Here is an 18,476-nt window from a genome sequence, read left to right on the forward strand (position 1 = left end):
CATGTTTTTGATTCTCCTGATTGAAGCCTGCATAATCACTAACTGCGGAGAGAGCCGTCACCTTGCACTGCACTGCAGCCCGAAAAAGACCAGTGAAACTTGCAGATGATCCCTTCTGTAAAGGGGCTGTAATAACCGGCTTTACGGTTGAAGAAACTGTACCTGAACATAACGAACGGTCGAGGATCTAGAAGAAAGTCACTCAGTTGGACCAAAGAGCAGTTACGAAGTCTAAGTACAGATGGGATCAGGAAAGATACACACGAGGACATCTTTGCCACCAACCGACACAAGTGAAGAGAGGGGAGAAGAGAACATGCTGAAAAGAAAGAGTACAGAACCTGGTAAATGTTATTTGTAAGGCAAAGTAATGTCAAGAGGAATCTTATAGGGTGAATCTTATATTAAAGTGACAATGCCAGAGAATGAGAAAACTCTACAAAGGGCGTAACGTTGATGCGGAGGGCAACACCACAGCTCCGAAGGTCCAAAGAAAAGCTTTTCGGAGGAGGCAGGGGTGAACCCACTCTGGAAGCACTGAGAGACTTTATGCTGTATTAGACTATAACACGCTGCAGCCACGTGCTCTGGTTTCAATCAGAGCCGCCGTATTTGAAAAATATGAAACAGTGGAGGTGTAGGATTTGAAAATACCTTCGGATCAGTGAAATACCACAGGCCCACGGGCTCTAAAATTCAATACACACATCCCACCTGTTCCATTATGGGTTGTACTTTATTGTTCCAGTTCACATCGCATTCATAGTATGTGGCATGCTTTATAGCTGTTGGTTTGCGTTCCACACCTGTACCAGCTGACGTGCTGAGTATTCATTGGCCTCGCGCTTCTGGTGAGAGACGTCAGCCCAGAGCGCCTGGGACGGTGGATGCTGAAAGCTGATGTTGGATAAAATGGAGCGCGCGCGCGCCCTCGCGCCAGTAAAACTGCAAGCGAACATGATCTTTATTGACACATACAAACAGATTCACGCCGGGGTCCTGCTGACGGGGCACAGCTCGGGATCCGTTTCTGATGGAGACCCAGATATGCGGTGTCAGGTACCGTGAGGAACCTTAGGTGACGGTGGCAAAGAGGAAGATTTGGAGAAGCGGCATGACCTTCAGAGTCGAGAGGTCCGCTAGGACAGCCTGGAATAAAAGACAAACAAACATGCGTGTTTAAAATATATCCGACGTGGAACAGTCTCGGTGTTAATTCGAGAAGTTAGAAGAGCTGACAAGGGCTCTTTATTATGAGCAATGTCCCGGCTGAGCCCACCAGGCCTGCGAGTCTCATGGCGCTGTGTTCTGACCACCTACAGGACTTTTTTACATGCGGTTTCAGAATCCCCCATTCAAATCGAAGGCATTCGGTGTGTGTTGAGAAAGGGCTGGGCTGTACTTTATTTCAGCCTCAAGACATGCTTCAAATACATGCAACTATCATGGTGCTCAAGCGGGCTAAGATTTCAGCTTGTTTCTAAAAATAAGTGTGCATAATGAGTCCTTGGCCTGTGTCTTCAGAGTTCAAGCGCGAGACATGCCTCCGATGCAGCCCTCTCACTGCAAGAAACTCACTGGAGCAATCTGCGAGCATCATTCTCTCTGCTCCCTCCAGTCACCATAAATCATATTCTTACATTTAATAAGAGACGTTTTTTTCTTTTACTGTTAAACTAAGGTATGGACCTAATGAATTGTTTTCCAGAATTCAGTATTGTTTTTAAATCTGCTTTTGGGGATGGCACAAGTATTTATTATGCTAAAAGTATAAAACGGGCAGAACTGTCTGGACGCCCACTCTTCCAAGTGCGATCTCACTCCTTGCCCAGTCCTGGAGGACAGGCCCTCTCCCCAGCTGGGGGAGTGAACTGCAGCGCCTTCCTAAATATCTGGAATAGGCAAGACAAGGAGCTTGATTCCAGCACAGACTGGGGCTGAAGACTGCGTCAGAGTATCACCATACACCAGGCACACTCTCCTTCCAAACTATTCATTAAGGCACTCACTCGTCTGAAGCACGAAAGCATCTAGCTAGCTCAACTGTGCAAATACCATCTTCGACTCCCTCGCCCAAGGGCTAATTCACCCCAATGAATCCATTGTAAGGGGGGTCAGCACAGATTGCCCTTTTAAGAAAGACTGCATGAACGCCTAACTACAGGGTGTGCCAAAAAGGATTTTTTTAAAGGTAAAGATGAACTGGTGCTGAGTGATGTAACTGCTAACTGGCTTCGTGCCATTCAGGCCACTATTAGACAATCTGAGCCTTTTAACCAACAGCGCTCTGGATGCTGGGACTTGTAGTTCTGCCTTTGCCATTATAAACGCGGGCCTACAAATACTAGCATGCTAAGTGCTTTAGCCAGGATACTAAGTGGCTGGAGGCCAGCTGGCACCTGAGCGCTGGAAGAAGCATACTTCCTAACAAGTGCAGTGAAGGGCAGGGCCTCTTTAACATGTTCTGGTATTTGAGACCATGTATAATCAAATATCACAAGCCAAGAGGGCCCACAAAGTGCAGCATGCCAACCACATATATGTGTATTTTAAAACCATCCATACTTTCTTTTATGATATCAATCATGAGCGTTTGGCATTACAGTTGCTACTTTGTGCAAACACATTGCTTTGTGGGTAAAGAGACAATGTCTGGGCATCACATTCAATCTGCTTAAGCGAAGTGAAATTACACAGCAAATCACACGCGTGGAAGAGTTTTGGTGAGTGCAGAGATCACGCGCCTATTTTTGTCAGTTACATTGATTAAAATGGAATACTTCTCTGGATGTTTTCAATATGCCAGCCTCGCGTGCGTCTTGTTCAACAGTGTCCGAGTCAAGACGCCTTGTGCATTGCTTAACATGTGCATCGGAAGCTTATGTTACTGTGGCTGGCAGAGCATCAGGAACTATTTCAATCTCTTCCACTGTAACTTATCCCCCTCACCTCGGCCGCAGCCAGTGACGTCACCTCCATCAGGTTCACAGCTCGGAAAGCGAACACTGCAACTGCCAGCACTGTAAAGGAATGCAAACGGTTTAAACTGCTGACCTCCTAGTCAATGAGACATTATCTGCAGTTTCACAAACTGATTTAAGGGATATAGCAGCGCCGTGCGACCGCGGGACAGATGAACCCTCCGCAGGCCGCACACCACTGAATGCGTGGCTTCCTGCCAGGTGACCCTGCGCGACCAATTCTTCCATCCATGCAAGGAGGGAGGCTCCCACCGTCCAGCCACACAGTTTCCAACTGTGCCACTTACACACTATGACAAGCTCTTGGATTCCTAGAGATACCTGCAGCAGCATGTATATGAAATGCACACTGCACACTGCACTGTGCATGTGCCACCCGCACGTTCACTGAGCGCAAACCAGTTAGGAATTGATAAAGAGTTACAGCAAACAAATGACAATGCAAACATTCTCCCCCAGTCAAAAGATCTGGGTTAAATCCATCGTTCTTTTGCCCACTACGCCACACGAGTTTGGACACAGCCATACGCATCTCTGTCTTGACCTTGTGCCCCATGGGAACAGTCCAGACTGAACTGCCAGGCCAGGTCCTCCCTGGACCAGAATCAAGAATCTTGGGACCGGATTCAGGGTATGTCACCCTTCTTCCCCCAGGCTAGCTTGAATGCAGTGGCACAGTGAGCAAGGGACCCACGTCTGGGCATACCCATCCCGCTTAGGGCATAAAATGTTACAGCAAACAAATGATGGACGGAATGCTGACAATGCAAACATTCTCCCCCAGACATTGTTCTGCATTCTGTCCATCAACTGTTGTTTTTGCATTTCTCACCCCGAGTGGGGCGGGTATGCCCAGACGTGGATCCTGTGCTCTCCATGACACTGGAATCAAGCTTTCCTGGCTGAAGAGGGGTGAAACCCCGAAACCGGTCCTAGGATGCTTGTTTCCAGTCCAGGGAGTACCTGGCTTGGCAGTTCGGGCTGGACTGAGGCACAGGGTCAAGACTGATTTGCATATGGCTGGGTTCAAACTGGAATGGCATGGTGAGCAAAAAAATGATGAATTTAGGCCCATATCTCTGTACTGAGGTGAATGTATGACGTTGTTCTGCATTCTGTCCATCAACTGTTGTTTTTGCATAGGAATTGATGAAGACACACAATTAATTTTCAAACTTTATAGATTTCAATACACAGTCGTACATAAACCTTATACGTTATTTTTAAATAATGTTCTTTCTTCATCATGATGATGTGAAAAGCTAACACACACAGCCGACTCCAGTATATCAAAAGTAAACACCTTTGTCGTATTGGGACTCCTAGAGGCCAGCAAGTAGCATGTCCCCTGGCAACCATACATTATTACACTCTGGAAATCCACATTTTCCTTCAGAATAGCAAACAGAACTCCTATTCAATGTTACCCCTATTTTTTTTTTAACTCTGTGTGCAGAAGTGTGAGGTCTCTCTGCACTGCATCCAAGAAACTGACCATGCAAACAATAGTTACTTGGGGTTCCAGTTTAGGCAAAACAGTGATGTGCTCACATGTTTATTTATTAGTATTAATGAAGCCAAACAGGTTTATAAACTTACATTGTGTTTTAAACCTTCTGTGATGCAGCTTTTCCCTGACATTCGTACCCCACAAATGGTAGAGCTTGGCGAGCTCAGAAATTCAAATGATGGACTGAGCCAGATATGATCCATTAGAAGATCCCACATGAAATGATACAGCAAGCGGCTAGCAAAAAATATTTTAGACTCTTTATAATTAAAAATAGGTTGTTTCTTTAAAAGATGCATTCCAATTATAGTAAAATAGATGATAGCACTGCAAAATGAGAATGACAGACTTTGACAACCTCATAAGTATTGGGCAGCAGACTGTGCCAACCCTAAAACTTGACACCCAACTTTAACATTACACCGAAGGCGAAGCATCAGATTGTAAATCCAAGAGCCATTCTCCAGATTGAAAATTCACTCTATAAGTCGGAGAGACTGAAAACATCCGGACCTTCGATGGGCAAGCAGTACCCTTGCCCCTAGCCTGGCAAATTTGTACATGCACTCCTTTGAGGTAGGAAAGATCTTGGCACCTGACAATCCGTATACACTCCCACATAGGTTTGTGGAAGTGATATATTGATGACAATCTAGTCACCTGGCATGGTGATGCCATCTCTATCAAGGCCTTTCACCACTGGATAAAGTCTTTCTCAATTTAACTTGTGAATTTAGCAAAGAACGCCTCAGATTCTTGGACCTACTGATTTTTCCATCCTCAGGATACTTAGGTGTGGATTTGGGTTGTGTTGGGGAGGAGTGGATTGGTTAGTGGCATAGGACAGAGTGGTGTTTTGTGTGTGAATGAAAGTGCAAATGTGTGAGAGGTGCGGTGGAAGGGTGTATATGTGTGGTTTGTGGGGTATTGAGACATTGAAATGTGTGTAGGGTTTGTTTGTAGTAAATGAATAGAGTACATTTAAGGGAAAAGAAGAGCTTTCCAGAACCCGATGTTGGAGGAGTATGGGGAAGTCCCTCACTATAAAAGACTGGCACCAGGTATACATATTGGACCATCAGAACACCTTTTCAGTATACTCCTGACCTTGTAGACATTACAAGAGGAAGGACTGCCTTGTTACCCAGAGGAGAGGACTGACCTGTTGTTTGAGTCCTGCCTTGTTCCCCAGAGGACTGTCCTGTTGTTTGAGGACTGCCTTGTTCCCCAGCGGACTGCCCTGTTGTTTGAGACCTGCCTTGTTCCCCAAGAAGGAAGACAAGACCTGTTCTATTAATTCCAGACTATCGAGTGACTCCAAGGGTCAGTTGGATGAGCTCCTGTTCTGAGCTACAGGGACACAACAAGCTCCAGAGATCTCCCTGCAACTGCCCAGCTGATTGGCTGCACTGGATCCACCTGAGCCCTGCTAACCTCTGCTAAAGTAAATCTCTCATCCTCAAGAGTTGCCTCCCCAGGTCCCTGACCTTTGGCTGGCACCAGAGTGCACTCCTCTTCAAGAAAAGGAGTGATCCTTAAGTTCTGAGATCTTCGCAACTGCAAACTGAGTAATCCTTAAGGTTTGACCTCTTTAGAACTGCAAACTGGCCAGTTCATGGCAAGATCTTGCCACCCACACTGAACCCGTCTGTTTGTGCTACAGCAACTGCCAGCAATGCAAAATCTATACTTCGCACTTCAGCAACGACAGCCTGCATGCTAGCCAATGCGAAGCTCCAGCAATGACCATCTGCCAGCCCCACCGGATTTTTGTGCTACCGCAATAATCATCCAAGGTGCCAGACCTGCTCTTTGCAAAACAGCAATGACCATCTGCAAAGCTATCCCTGTTCTTAGCGGCCTCTTCCACTGCGAATGGAACTCTTGCACCGGACTTTGAGAAGGTAACTTTGAGAAGACTAACCTGGTCCCTATATCCGGGCTGCACTCCACCGCAGAAAGCCTGAACTTGTGACTTTCCTAAGCCTAGCCTGACTAGATGTCCATGAGTGGCGCTCTGTGCTTTCAGTCTGTAGCTACCTAAAAATTTGAAACTGACGTGCCGTATTTGAACTTGCTTACGCTGTGAGGGGAACGGCTGTATATCCTCCCTCTTTCTATACCCTCCACCTCCGCTGCAGTCCTGTTGCCGCCACCTTGCTATTTGTGACGTTGCTGTGAGGGGAACGGCTCGAATTCCAACTACATCTCCCAGGGGGCTGTGTGAGGATAACGCTGAGCGTCATCAGAGGGCGCTGAGGACCATAAAAACCGCGAGCGCCTCCCGCTGCGCGGGACGCGCCGTATTTGAACTTGCCTACGCCGTGAGGGGAACATCTGGATATCCTCCCTCTTTCTATACCTCCACCTCGGCTGCAGTCCTGTTGCCACCACCTTGCTATTTGTGACGTTGCCGTGAGGGGAACGGCTCGAATTCCAACTACATCTCCCAGGGGGCTGTGTGAGGGAGACGCTGAGCGTCATCAGAGGGCGCTGAGGACCATAAAAACCGCGAGCGCCTCCCACTGCGCGGGACGCGCTGTATTTGAACTTGCCTACGCCGTGAGGGGAACGGCTGGATATCCTCCCTCTTTCTATACCCTCCACCTCCACTGCAGTCGTGTTGCCGCCACCTTGCTATTTGTGACATTGCCGTGAGGAGAACGGCTCGAATTCCAACTACATCTCCCAGGTGGCTGTGTGAGGGAGACGCTGAGCGTCATCAGAGGGCGCTGAGGACCATAAAAACCGTGAGTGCCTCCCGCTGTGCGGGACGCGCCGTATTTGAACTTGCCTACGCCGTGAGGGGAACGGCTGGATATCCTCCCTCTTTCTATACCCTCCACCTCCGCTGTAGTCCTGTTGCCGCCACCTTGCTATTTGTGACGTTGCCGTGAGGGGAACGGCTCGAATTCCAACTACATCTCCCAGGGGGCTGTGTGAGGGAGACGCTGAGCGTCATCAGAGGGTGCTGAGGACCATAAAAACCGCGAGCGCCTCCCGCTGCGCGGGACGCGCGTGGGCCAAGGGCGGGCCCGTCCTTCCCGTCACTGCCCGGAGAAGCCTGGACTGGGCTACCCCTCTGATCTGTGCACCTCTGGATCTTTGCTCGCTGTCTTCACTCAATAATCCGAACCCCTCTACATTCAGGTACAGTTGTATCTTGGTTCTGATGGCGCCCAAACTCCCCCCTTCTCGCATACAGGGAAAACGTGCTTGTGTAGCAAAACGTTCTGGTCTACAACTGCTCATTCCCTCCCCAGTTCTCCCAACCTCTATTGATCTAATGCTCCAGAAGGTTATTTGAGTTGTCACCTCTGAAATATGAACAGACTGAGAGGCGTCTTTCTATCACCCCGGACTGTCTCCATTCCAACCAGTATTCCTCGACTGACTGTCCAATATCTTCTGTCACTAACTGTGATCAAAATGAGGTTTTTGTTGTCTCCGATTTTCCCCCACTTTCAAATAATGTGCCTACAACTGAGGGGTCTGTAACCAAAACTAGGAAGGACAAACTTGTTTCACGGGGGGGGGGCAAAGGGAAAGAAACATAGAGCGAGACCTGTATTAGGACCGTCCTCTACCCCCCTAAATCTCCTCAATCACAGTCTTATCCTCCCTGGGCTCAAGCCCTCCTTACGGACTTACTTGCCCAGTGTCGACAGATGGTGAGGGAAGAGATTGCTCCCGTTTTATCTATACTTCATAACAGTACATTCATGAATAATACTCCACAGGTACACCTGAACCAGGAATCGAGGCCAACTTATCCAGAGTCCAATACAATCGTAGGGACCTCACACATACAGTATCTAAATTCCCCATTGACTTTACAGCCTCCCACAGTTGCTAACTTGTTGCAAGACCGACTTATTTTAAATCCCGCAGATTATAGTAATAAACAAGCTGCCAGCCCAGTTGTCGGCCAGGTTAGGGATGGTTTACCTCTTCGTAACTCACATAACATTACCCATCACAATGCATCTCAAAGAGTTAGGCAAAGTGAAACTACAACTGGACCCCATGCTGTCACTTCCAATAGCCATTTTCCCTATATTTTAGAGAACGCTGGGGGGGCCAGTTCTCCGCCTACACAATCTTGTCTCTCTACAATCAACTTACCCCCGGAAGCTGCCCCCTATGTATTAATACTCTCAGGGTTGCCTGAATTAAAGCATGGTAGTAGAGAATCTCAGCTGGAACTCCGTAACAAGTGTCTATTTTGGTTAGCCAGAAATAAGCAATATCCATACAGTAAGGCTGACGATATTTTGCTGGTTAGGTGGGTTGCCTGGGTGGGCCCCACCCACAAGTCCCTTCCCGGGGACTGTGCGATCATAAACTTTAGAACTCCAGCACTTATTCGTAGTATATTAACCCAACATCCTACAATTAGGGTTCCTCCCTCGCCAATTTGTGCTCATACTCTCGACTTCTATTATCCCCGCCCTCGGAGGTCGGATGCTTCATTCTACTTATTTAATTCCGATAGACACGTTCCGCATCAACAACTTCCATCTCTCAATTTGCAGCACTACACCTCTTTATGTAATTTACCAGTTTTATGCTCCACTGGAAGATGTAGATTGACTTATTAGGCGATCCGATCGGCCTCTAGATAGTTATCAGCAAGGCTCCCTGCTCCACGACGGAGATCCCACTGTGATTTCTCTTAATACACCCAAGAGCAGGCCTGATCCTTCTGGGGTTTTCTCTTTTCCTCTATCTCCACCTGCTGCTGGTTTTCAACCAGTGAAAGCCCCTACTAAAGTAGCAAATTACCCGGTCAGATTTCCTTCTTTTTCTGCACCTGTGGCTCCTAGTTCAATAAACACCTATGGTCTTGAAGCCTCGGGTATTGCTAACAAACTCTCTCTCTTGTCATGGAATGTAGCGGGGCTTCGTAACAAGATGGACTCACCAGACTGGGGTTCCTTCATTGATCAGTTCGATATTTGTTTATTCCAGGAGACATGGTTTGTGGAACATTTCACCAGGTTGGGTTTTTTATCTATTAACAATCTGGCTTCCTCTGCTGTGAGGGGCAGACCGTTTGGGGGTATGTCTATTCTAATTGGCTCACACTTAGGTTGTACAGTGTCTCATGTACCTATCCCTTCTCCGGATATCCAGTGTGTTAGACTTTTATTTTCCCCCAAAACTTCCCTGACTCTCATTAATGTATATTCTCGGCCTACCCAGTCTGGTAAAGAATCACCGATATTAGCCACCCTGGACAAATTTATTCCAACTGTCCAGGGCGAGACTACTCTGATAATTGCTGGCGATTTTAATTGCCAGTATGAACCCCTGCCGGGTATTGCAGAATCTATTACCTTAGAGGAAGATTCTCTTTGGTCTATCCCCGACCTTCAAGTTCCACCGATCAAGTCCTGGTCTCCTCTCGCACTGCAGTTGAACTCCATCACCCTCGCACACTCTCTGAGAGCCTGTAACGGCCGTTCTCTATCAGACCTGGAGGGCAGACCAACCTTTAACCGTCCCGGTCAGTCTTCTCGTATTGACTATATTATGGTAGAGACCAAGACCTGGCCTAGGGTAATAGATTTTAAGGTTCTGCCCCGCCATGACAGTGATCATGATGCTCTTGTTATCGACCTAAGCCTCCCTGTGTCTGGCTTAAACACCGAGGATAGAGATGTTATTCGAGGCATTCCTCTACTTTCCAATGACAGAAGAAGGCTTAAATGGCCACTGGTCAAAGGATCTCCAGAAATAATGACTTCCCTATATCAAGTGGTTCATCAGGCACTTTCTGAACTAATCGCCCATTCTGACCAGTGTTCAGATTCGTTCACTCAGCAGATACATCATATCCATCTGGACTTAGTGTCCTCCCTTGCTGACATACTAAATCCTCTATCGACCAAACGTGGAAAATCCAGGCAACCCTCTACCTGGTTTGACCACAGCTGTAAGTCCGCAAAGGGGGCACTGTTGGCTGCCATTAAATCCATGGACAGACCATTGATAAGGCAACAGAGACTACATTACAAGTCAGTGCTAAACGAGGCTAAGCTGAACTGGGACAAAAGTAAATGGGAGGACATAAAATCTGCATTGGCCAAAAGAGATATGAGGGAATTTTGGCAAATAGTCAGAAATGGAAGCAGGGATGCTTGTACAGCAGATGACCCTAATACTGCCCCTGAGAGTTGGATTGAACATTATCAATCCCTGTATTCCCCGCCTATTGTCCCTCACCTTATCCCCAAACCTCCTTTTTACCCTCCATTGCAGTTTGACGAGACCACGTCCGTATGCTCACCAGCCACTCCCACCAATACACTAACTGAAGCCTACCATCTTAGAGTTACTTTACTAGAGGTCGAATCGGCCATTAAGAGGCTTCCTGCTGGAAAGGCGTCAGGGCTAGATAATATCCCTGGCGACCTTTATAAGGATCAAGTGGCTATTCGGGTCCCTTATCTTTGTTATTTATTTAACGCTATAATTTCGGGAGCCAAAATTCCGGACACTTGGGCGGGAGTTGAGATCATCCCAATCTTTAAAAAGGGTTCCCCTCTCCTCCCAGTTAACTATCGCCCGATTAGCTTGATCGACGTCAGTCAGAAACTTTTTTCCTGTATAATACTCGATCGACTACAGTCTTGGATGGTCGACCACTCGATCCTTAGTTGTTACCAGGCAGGTTTCAGGGACAAGATATCAATGTTAGACCAACTACTCAGGCTTCTTCTCCTATATTGGAAAACAGATAGTGTAGAGGGTGGCAGCCTCTACCTAATTTTTGTTGATCTTAAATCTGCCTTTGATCTTGTCCCTCGTCATATCCTATGGGCAGTGATGGAGGATATGGGAGTGCCCGCATACCTTCTCAATATTATCAAGCGTCTTCACACGGACAATTTTGCTCAGGTCAGGAGTGGTAAAAGGGGTGCTTTAACATCTAGATTTCCAGTTTCGAGGGGAGTGAGACAGGGTTGTGTTCTGGCCCCCACTCTGTTCTGTCTCTTTGTGAATGGATTAATTAGCCACCTTAAAGGGGTTAAGGATATTGATGCCCCAAAACTACTCAACGATAAGGTGGTTGCCTTGATGTTTGCAGACAACACTCTACTGCTTTCAAAATCACCCATGGGTATTCAACGTGCCCTGGATAGTTTTGCCAACTTCTGTCATATAAGGGGATTGGAGATCAACACCCAAAAAACCAAATTTATGGTCTGTAACCCCCCTAAGACCAGGTGCTCCAATCCCTCCCTGAACAGCATACTATTAGACAGGGTTACTGTGTTTGAATACCTGGGCATCACCCTGAATGACAGAATGGAATGGGGACCTCAATTGGCTAAAGCCAAGTTAAGATTGTCACAAACCGTAGGCGGTATACTTAGACTCCATAGAGAGTCTTCTACCAAGCCAGTAGCCCCCATCTTGGAAATATATAGCTGTCAAGCACGTGGTGCTATATTGTATGGCGCCGAGCTGTGGGGATTCTCCACGATTCCGGATATCTCCAAGACTGAAAACGCATTCCTTAGATCGCTGCTGGCTCTACCCTCGAGAACCCCCCTAATTCCTATTAGAATGGACTTGGGCATCAGATCCATCGAAGAACTTGTTTCTTTACGTCCCTTATTGTTCTGGCGAAGACTCTGGGTAACTCCCGAATTGCTCCACTTTAGACTGGAGATCCAAGAGTTGTTATCACTCGCGGGTACCCATAATTTGCCCTGGTTGGCCCACATAAAGAATGTAAGCGTGAAATTAGGCATCCCAGGTCTTTGGTCTAATCCTGCCTCTTTCTGCGCTGAGATGTCCCGTGTTGATTTGGTCAACTTATATCGTACCTACAATACTTCGACCGTTTTCTGCAATCCCGGGTTGGGTTCACTAACATTGGCCTACCTTAACTATAAAATCTATTATAAACTAAAACCATTCCTTGATGAGATTGTGCCGTTTTCCGCGAGAAAACTGTATTTACAGTTTAGATACGGCACACTCCCACTAAGGGCCTTTTCCCACAAATGGACGAACGACAAACTCATGGTATGTCCAGCTTGTGGCGCTAAGGAAGAATCCGTTGCGCATGTATTTTTTTTCTGCAAAGGGTACAAACAGATACGACATCGTTGGCTTGTCCCACCCTGTAAAACTTTTGGAGTTAGAAACTGCAAACAGGCACTTAGTATTTTACACACTAACACTTCCACGCCCATAGTTTTTTCCGTCTCACGTTTTATTAATGCTATGTGGCGCAGGAGAAAAACATTTATATAACTATGTGTCCTTCTTTTCCCGTTCTTATCCTGGAGATTTGTATTTTACTTTATTTTTTTATTTGTTGATATTTTTTATGGTTAATTTTACTCATGTTTTTTACTCTTTTGTTTTTGATATTCATATGTTTGTAATCTTGTATCTTTGAAGGTCTTTGACCGAAATAAAGATTATTTGACTGACTGAAACTAAATTTCTCTGTTTCTGATTGGATCTTTGTCATTCTGAAACAGTTTTTTAAAATTAAAATGTGAACTATTTTTCTAAATTGGTTTGGGATTATCTTGTTCTGTGTTTCTTCTTTAGTATTTTTTGAGTGCTTCATAAATACTTTATACTTTGCCTCTAAGTTAAGCCTGACTGCTTTGTGCATTACACTTCTGTAGTTTAACCTGACAAGGATTGTGGTTATTGCGTAAATGGGGGTTCCACTGCCTCAAACAATAATCCAATTTCCTATGAGAGGCATTCACACACAGCATCTACAACACTTCCAAGTTTCCCAGGTCAATGATTGAGTATCTCATCCAGTCCAAGTTTTTCACTTGGGTTCTAGGACTTCTAGTCCTGATTTTATAAGTGGATAAACTAGACCACAAACCCCAGAATGCAAAGAAAAAAAATCAGACTGGAAGAGCTATTCACACATGGAGCCAGGAAACTTTAGAGCTATGTATCTAGGTGTATGGCAATGGATGAATAACTAAATTCGCATACAGTTGATGATATTTTACTTTTCTCTTTGTGTCATTTTGATATTTTCTTCCTTGTGGATAGAGTTTGTTTTGGGTAGTTTTACATTTTATAATGAATTATGATCTGCAGTCATACTACACACTGCCAAGTAAGTGTATTTTTTAGACCGCTAATATCAACTTATCACTTCTTTTTAATGTACATTGGGTTAGTCAGACCGAATGCAATGCCCATTAAAATTCACTTAAAGCTCAGATGAATGTTCTGCAATAAATGATGCAGTCAATGTTATTTATGGGGATGCTTTTCTTTTGTTTTTTTTATGTGTTTACTGTGCTTCTATATAGTATAGTTGATGTGTAAACATCTATACATTGTATTATGCAGCTTACCTTTTATTTGGAGGATACAGTTATTTTCCATTTTCTCAGCTTCTCAGACTTGTTAACTAACTCACCATAATTGTACTATTACAGGCCTTTGGTGAACACTCTAAGTGGTGAACTATATTATTGAGGGTCCTTAATACACTACACAGCTGTGTCTTTTTAATAAACGAAGACCAGCACTTCATAATAAATGTTATTTTTCTTTTTTGTTCGATTAGCTTTCTACTCACATACGTTATGAAGTTAATACAAGACAGGAGGTTCATATAATGTAGTTCACTGAATAGCACATTCAAAGTACTACGTTTCCCATGATCCTATTCCCCTGGGCATGGAATAATAACATAGAGAAAGTACAGCAACCCACTATAAATAGGGACAGTCCAACCAACATGTCCTCTTTTCTTGCTGCCTGAGTTGAGTAAATGTTGTACCTATGTAGTTAGTAGTGAAAATGCTTGCGCGCTACTATATGTGAAACGCTATATGTGAAAGTTACGCTATATGTGAAAGTGACTGAGACCCATAGAACCTCTGCCCCCCATTATTGATTTAATTCACTATAGTATCTGAAACTGCCCTAAGTTGATGGGTTAAAGGGGTGATGGCCCTTGCATGGGTGAATATAGAGTATTTTGGGGGATCACTCAACCCAGGGGGCCATTGCATCAAAAGTATTTTGGGAAGGAGCTAAATTAGAGGATATCATTAAATCAGCAGCTCGGTCTAGGGCAGTGCTTTTCAAACATTTTAACCTCCACCCCCTTTTTCAAACAACAAACTACAACAATTACCAAAATAGCATTATATATATCCACTTGGGCTTCCGTTGCCACAATGACCCAGCGATGGTGTCTCACTTGTGCTGGAGAAGCAGGCCAACAGAAATACACCACCTCCAAGGGAATAAAAATTAGAGCGCTCGCTCAGGGCCTAGCAATCAGGTTTGTTTATTGAGAGCACAGCATGAGTAACAGACACATTTCAATTGAAACACGTCTGTTACTCATGATTAACGTTCCTGATTGCCAGGCCCTGAGTGGGCACTTTTATTTGTATATCCTTGGAGGTGATATATACGGCATTGGAGTGCTTTAAATGAGCACCAGATCACATTACTGAATACCCAAAGCTGGTTTGAATCTGAACACTGTTGGTCATTCATGTACATTTGTAGGGCATTGGTCCACCACTTATTCTCTTGACATGGCATTGATGCTTATTCCTTTATGGGTCAAGGTTGCTATTAGTCTGTTCTGAGGAAGACCCTGTTATGTGTTGATAACGGGTCGAAACGTTGACTACTTAGTCTTAGCCACATTTGCATTGGCTGCTGGACTCAGAGTAACATATATAAATCATTTTCGGGGGCCTCTATGTTGCAATCGCTGTTCCGATGTTTTGTGATTATGTGAGCTATGTTTGTTTGCTATTTCAACATTGCCCACTGATTTGGACTCTAACTGCGCCGTCACTTGTGGCACAGTTACACAGATTGGAACTGCTTGTTTATTCATGATGGTACTGATCAATTCAATGTAAGAATCTTCTGAAACATTGATTGTAATAGCAGTGTCATTGTATAATTCCTGCAAATGTACTAAATACTTTTGAGTGTTTCCCTTAAGAAAATTGTTGTACATGTGGACATCAATATTACATCACTGAAGTCATAGAGATTGTGAAAATCTTAGCTTCACTCAAAATGCAGCAAATGTATTCATCAGCAAAGTGGTATATGTGTAGCTGATGGTGCATCCTAAAGTACATTGTCACAAATATATCACTAGAGTGTTATGTGGTTGTTGTGCACTGTCATTTACAGACACACATTTTCCATTGAAATGGTTAATACATTTGCACAGACATTCAGTTTTACTGGCCTAACTATATAGCGCACAAATGATAGTGTGCAGAAATCAGATTTCAGTGAATATTTTCAATTGGCGCATCCCCAAGTAAAAGTGTTCTGATTTGATCGTATTAAAATATTTGTTTCCATCACACTTCAGAATTTTAAAAAAGTGCTTCATTTTTGCCTTCCTAACCGCTCATATATTCTGAAATATGTGTAGTGTTCATCTACAGCTATTTAAATGTTGTTGTGTGTTACAAAAAATGATATCCTACAGTCTTTATTTTCACACTTCATGTACTCTATCAAAATTGTCATATACTTCCATATAAAAACGTCTCTCACTTTGCAGTCAGGGAAAGAAAAGTAACCACCAGTCCCCATGTTAAAAGAATAAGCAGTAGTTTGTCAGAAGACTTAGCCTGACATTTGAACTCTGACTATGAAGCATAGCAAATATGACAAGATTAATACAAATGTAAAGACACCTTTATTTATTGCTCTTTCACGAACCACCAGAAACAAGCTGGCAACCCACCAGTGGGCCACGGCCCATAGTTTGGGGAACACTGGTATAGGGTGTCAACAGTTAAGACCTTTTAGTGTACGCCAAATCAGCATGCTGCAATGACAGTTGTTAATGCTTTAAACTTGCATAACATGGGCCTCTCGTCTTGTAATAAAACCGCAGATTCCCCTAGCCAGTTGGTGAAGGAGAGTCCTGATTATATTAAAGACAAAGAAGAAAAATATTATCCCACCACTAAATGTATGCACGCCCTGTCAACGGTGGTAATATGTTATATAAGGGTATTCCTTGTGACGATCACGCCCCACCAGACAATGGTCTGCGGTGCAGAGTGGCAATGTAGTTAAAAGGAGACACTCCTTTTGGATGGAGGACATGTTCTGTATTGTCGTTTATCAAGGCAAAGAGGAAATCATTTGGTTACTTATGGGTTTCGTGTGCTTTTTCGCCTGTTTAGATTTTGCCATGGACTTTGACCATCAATCATCAAGAAAAGAGGACATGTTGGTTGGACTACTCTGGTTATAGTGGGTTCATGTTTTTTTGTGTTGTTAATTCCTGCTCAAGGACGTAGGATCATAGGCATAGTAGTGCTTTAAAGGTGCTTTTAAATGAACAGCAGGAAAAGAGACTGCATATTATTTACCTCATATGTCTTTAATAAAATCAGAACTACCCTTCACCAACTGGCTAGGAGAATTTGCAACTTACTTTTAAATCTACTGAGCTGTTGCGTGCTTGCACACATTGTTTGATATAGCTGGTACAAGCAGGCCATGTTTTCATGCTTATGTGTGCTGAAATATTGATTGTGTGTACTATAAAATGACGAACCTATTGTTTGTACGGACAGGGTGTTCTCATCTTTAACATCACGCTATCATTCCATCTCTATACTGTGGTAGGCTGGGATTGAAAATGCATGTCTTCGCCTTTTTAGACAAGGACAGGCCTGCACTATATCGTATTATGATGTAACATTGTCTTTTTTGTGCATTAAAAGTAAATAGTAGCAACCTTGCCCAATACAGTGTTAATGTGCGTTTAATTGTTTTGCCAACTAGTGCATTCAAAAGCGTAAGGGATTTCAAACTCTATCAAGCAGAATTACTACACATGGCAACTGTTGTCGGTCGGTGTCTTCCCTGATTAATTTCTCCAAATGCCTTTTAATTGTTTTTCTGTGACTTACCCATTGTTCTTACCCTTTGTTTACCCTATTGACTATTCCGATATGGTTATACCCTGCTGTTTTTCTTCCCTGTACAGGTTTTCCCATTCTTTTCTCCATCTATCTTTTATCCATTGTCCCGGATAGATCTTGTGCCAAAGCCACTATATCTATCTTTAATGAGCTAACGCATGCAAATAAAGGCATACACAAATGCTATTTCGATGTATTAACATGATAAGGCCACACTATTAGCTCTGCCTATGCCTGTTTTTATTTTGTATTGAACACTTCATGGGATTGAATGTGTTTCCTTGATCTCTCCCCCTGAGAAGGCCCCAAGCACTTTCTTTTTACCTTCATAATGCTCCCCTTTCTGCTCCCTGTGTAACAGTTTTTAAAATATTTATTTATTTATATATTATTCTTAAGAGAGCTTAGTAGCTGCAAAATGGTCCTGGGCGACTCACTTCTGTTTTTTTGGTCCTCTTCCCACCACCACAATGCCACTTCCCATGTTACTTAAAAATATATATAAACTTCTTTATTACGGTGCTGTTGGGCATGCCATGTTACAATGGTAAATTATAAATGGCCACCATGTTTAACTACGCTTGCAGACTCACACCTCACAATGCACGCTTCACTACACATGTGTACATATTGGTGACCATCTTAGAATAAGTTTTCTTACATAGAAGACCTACTCCAAGGCTGCTGACAATGCATTGCATACATCTAGATGCACAGGTCCGCATGCCACCGGCACAAACCATGGGCAAAGGCAACAGCTTGTTCTTTTAAGGTTGAAATCTATTGGCTTTTGCAACGCTTGTTAGGTGTTAGCCAAGGCATTTTGATTTTACTTAACCTATATGTATAATATACATACTGACAGGGGTTGTTAGCCAGCCCTCTTCATCCATTGGTCTGTTACTTTGTCACTGACATTTAACATTAGTCTTTCACCCACTACAGCATAGGCCAATGTGTCAGCCATTAGTCATCTTCACTGTGAGTGACAGCATTATGCCTTTTTATAAGAAGAATATGCACACACACAGTAATTCCCTT

The 18,476-nt window shown here is 44.1% G+C and overlaps 1 protein-coding gene across 1 annotated transcript in view; it reads right to left on the reverse strand.

The window, feature by feature from the left end:
• Positions 1–717: 717 nt before the first annotated feature.
• TBC1D19 (TBC1 domain family member 19) overlaps positions 718–18,476 on the reverse strand; it is a 1,311,239-nt gene continuing 1,293,480 nt past the window's right edge. The window contains exons 20-21 of the mRNA XM_085643323.1: positions 2,950–3,020; positions 718–1,149 (exon numbers count right to left, since the gene is read on the reverse strand). Coding sequence (XP_085499449.1) covers positions 1,075–1,149; positions 2,950–3,020 — 146 coding nt within the window. The 3' untranslated portion in view covers positions 718–1,074. The remainder of the gene's footprint in view (positions 1,150–2,949; positions 3,021–18,476) is intronic.

Source organism: Triturus cristatus, chromosome 2_2 (genome assembly GCF_964204655.1).
Source record: "Triturus cristatus chromosome 2_2, aTriCri1.1, whole genome shotgun sequence".
Lineage (NCBI taxonomy): Eukaryota > Metazoa > Chordata > Amphibia > Caudata > Salamandridae > Triturus > Triturus cristatus.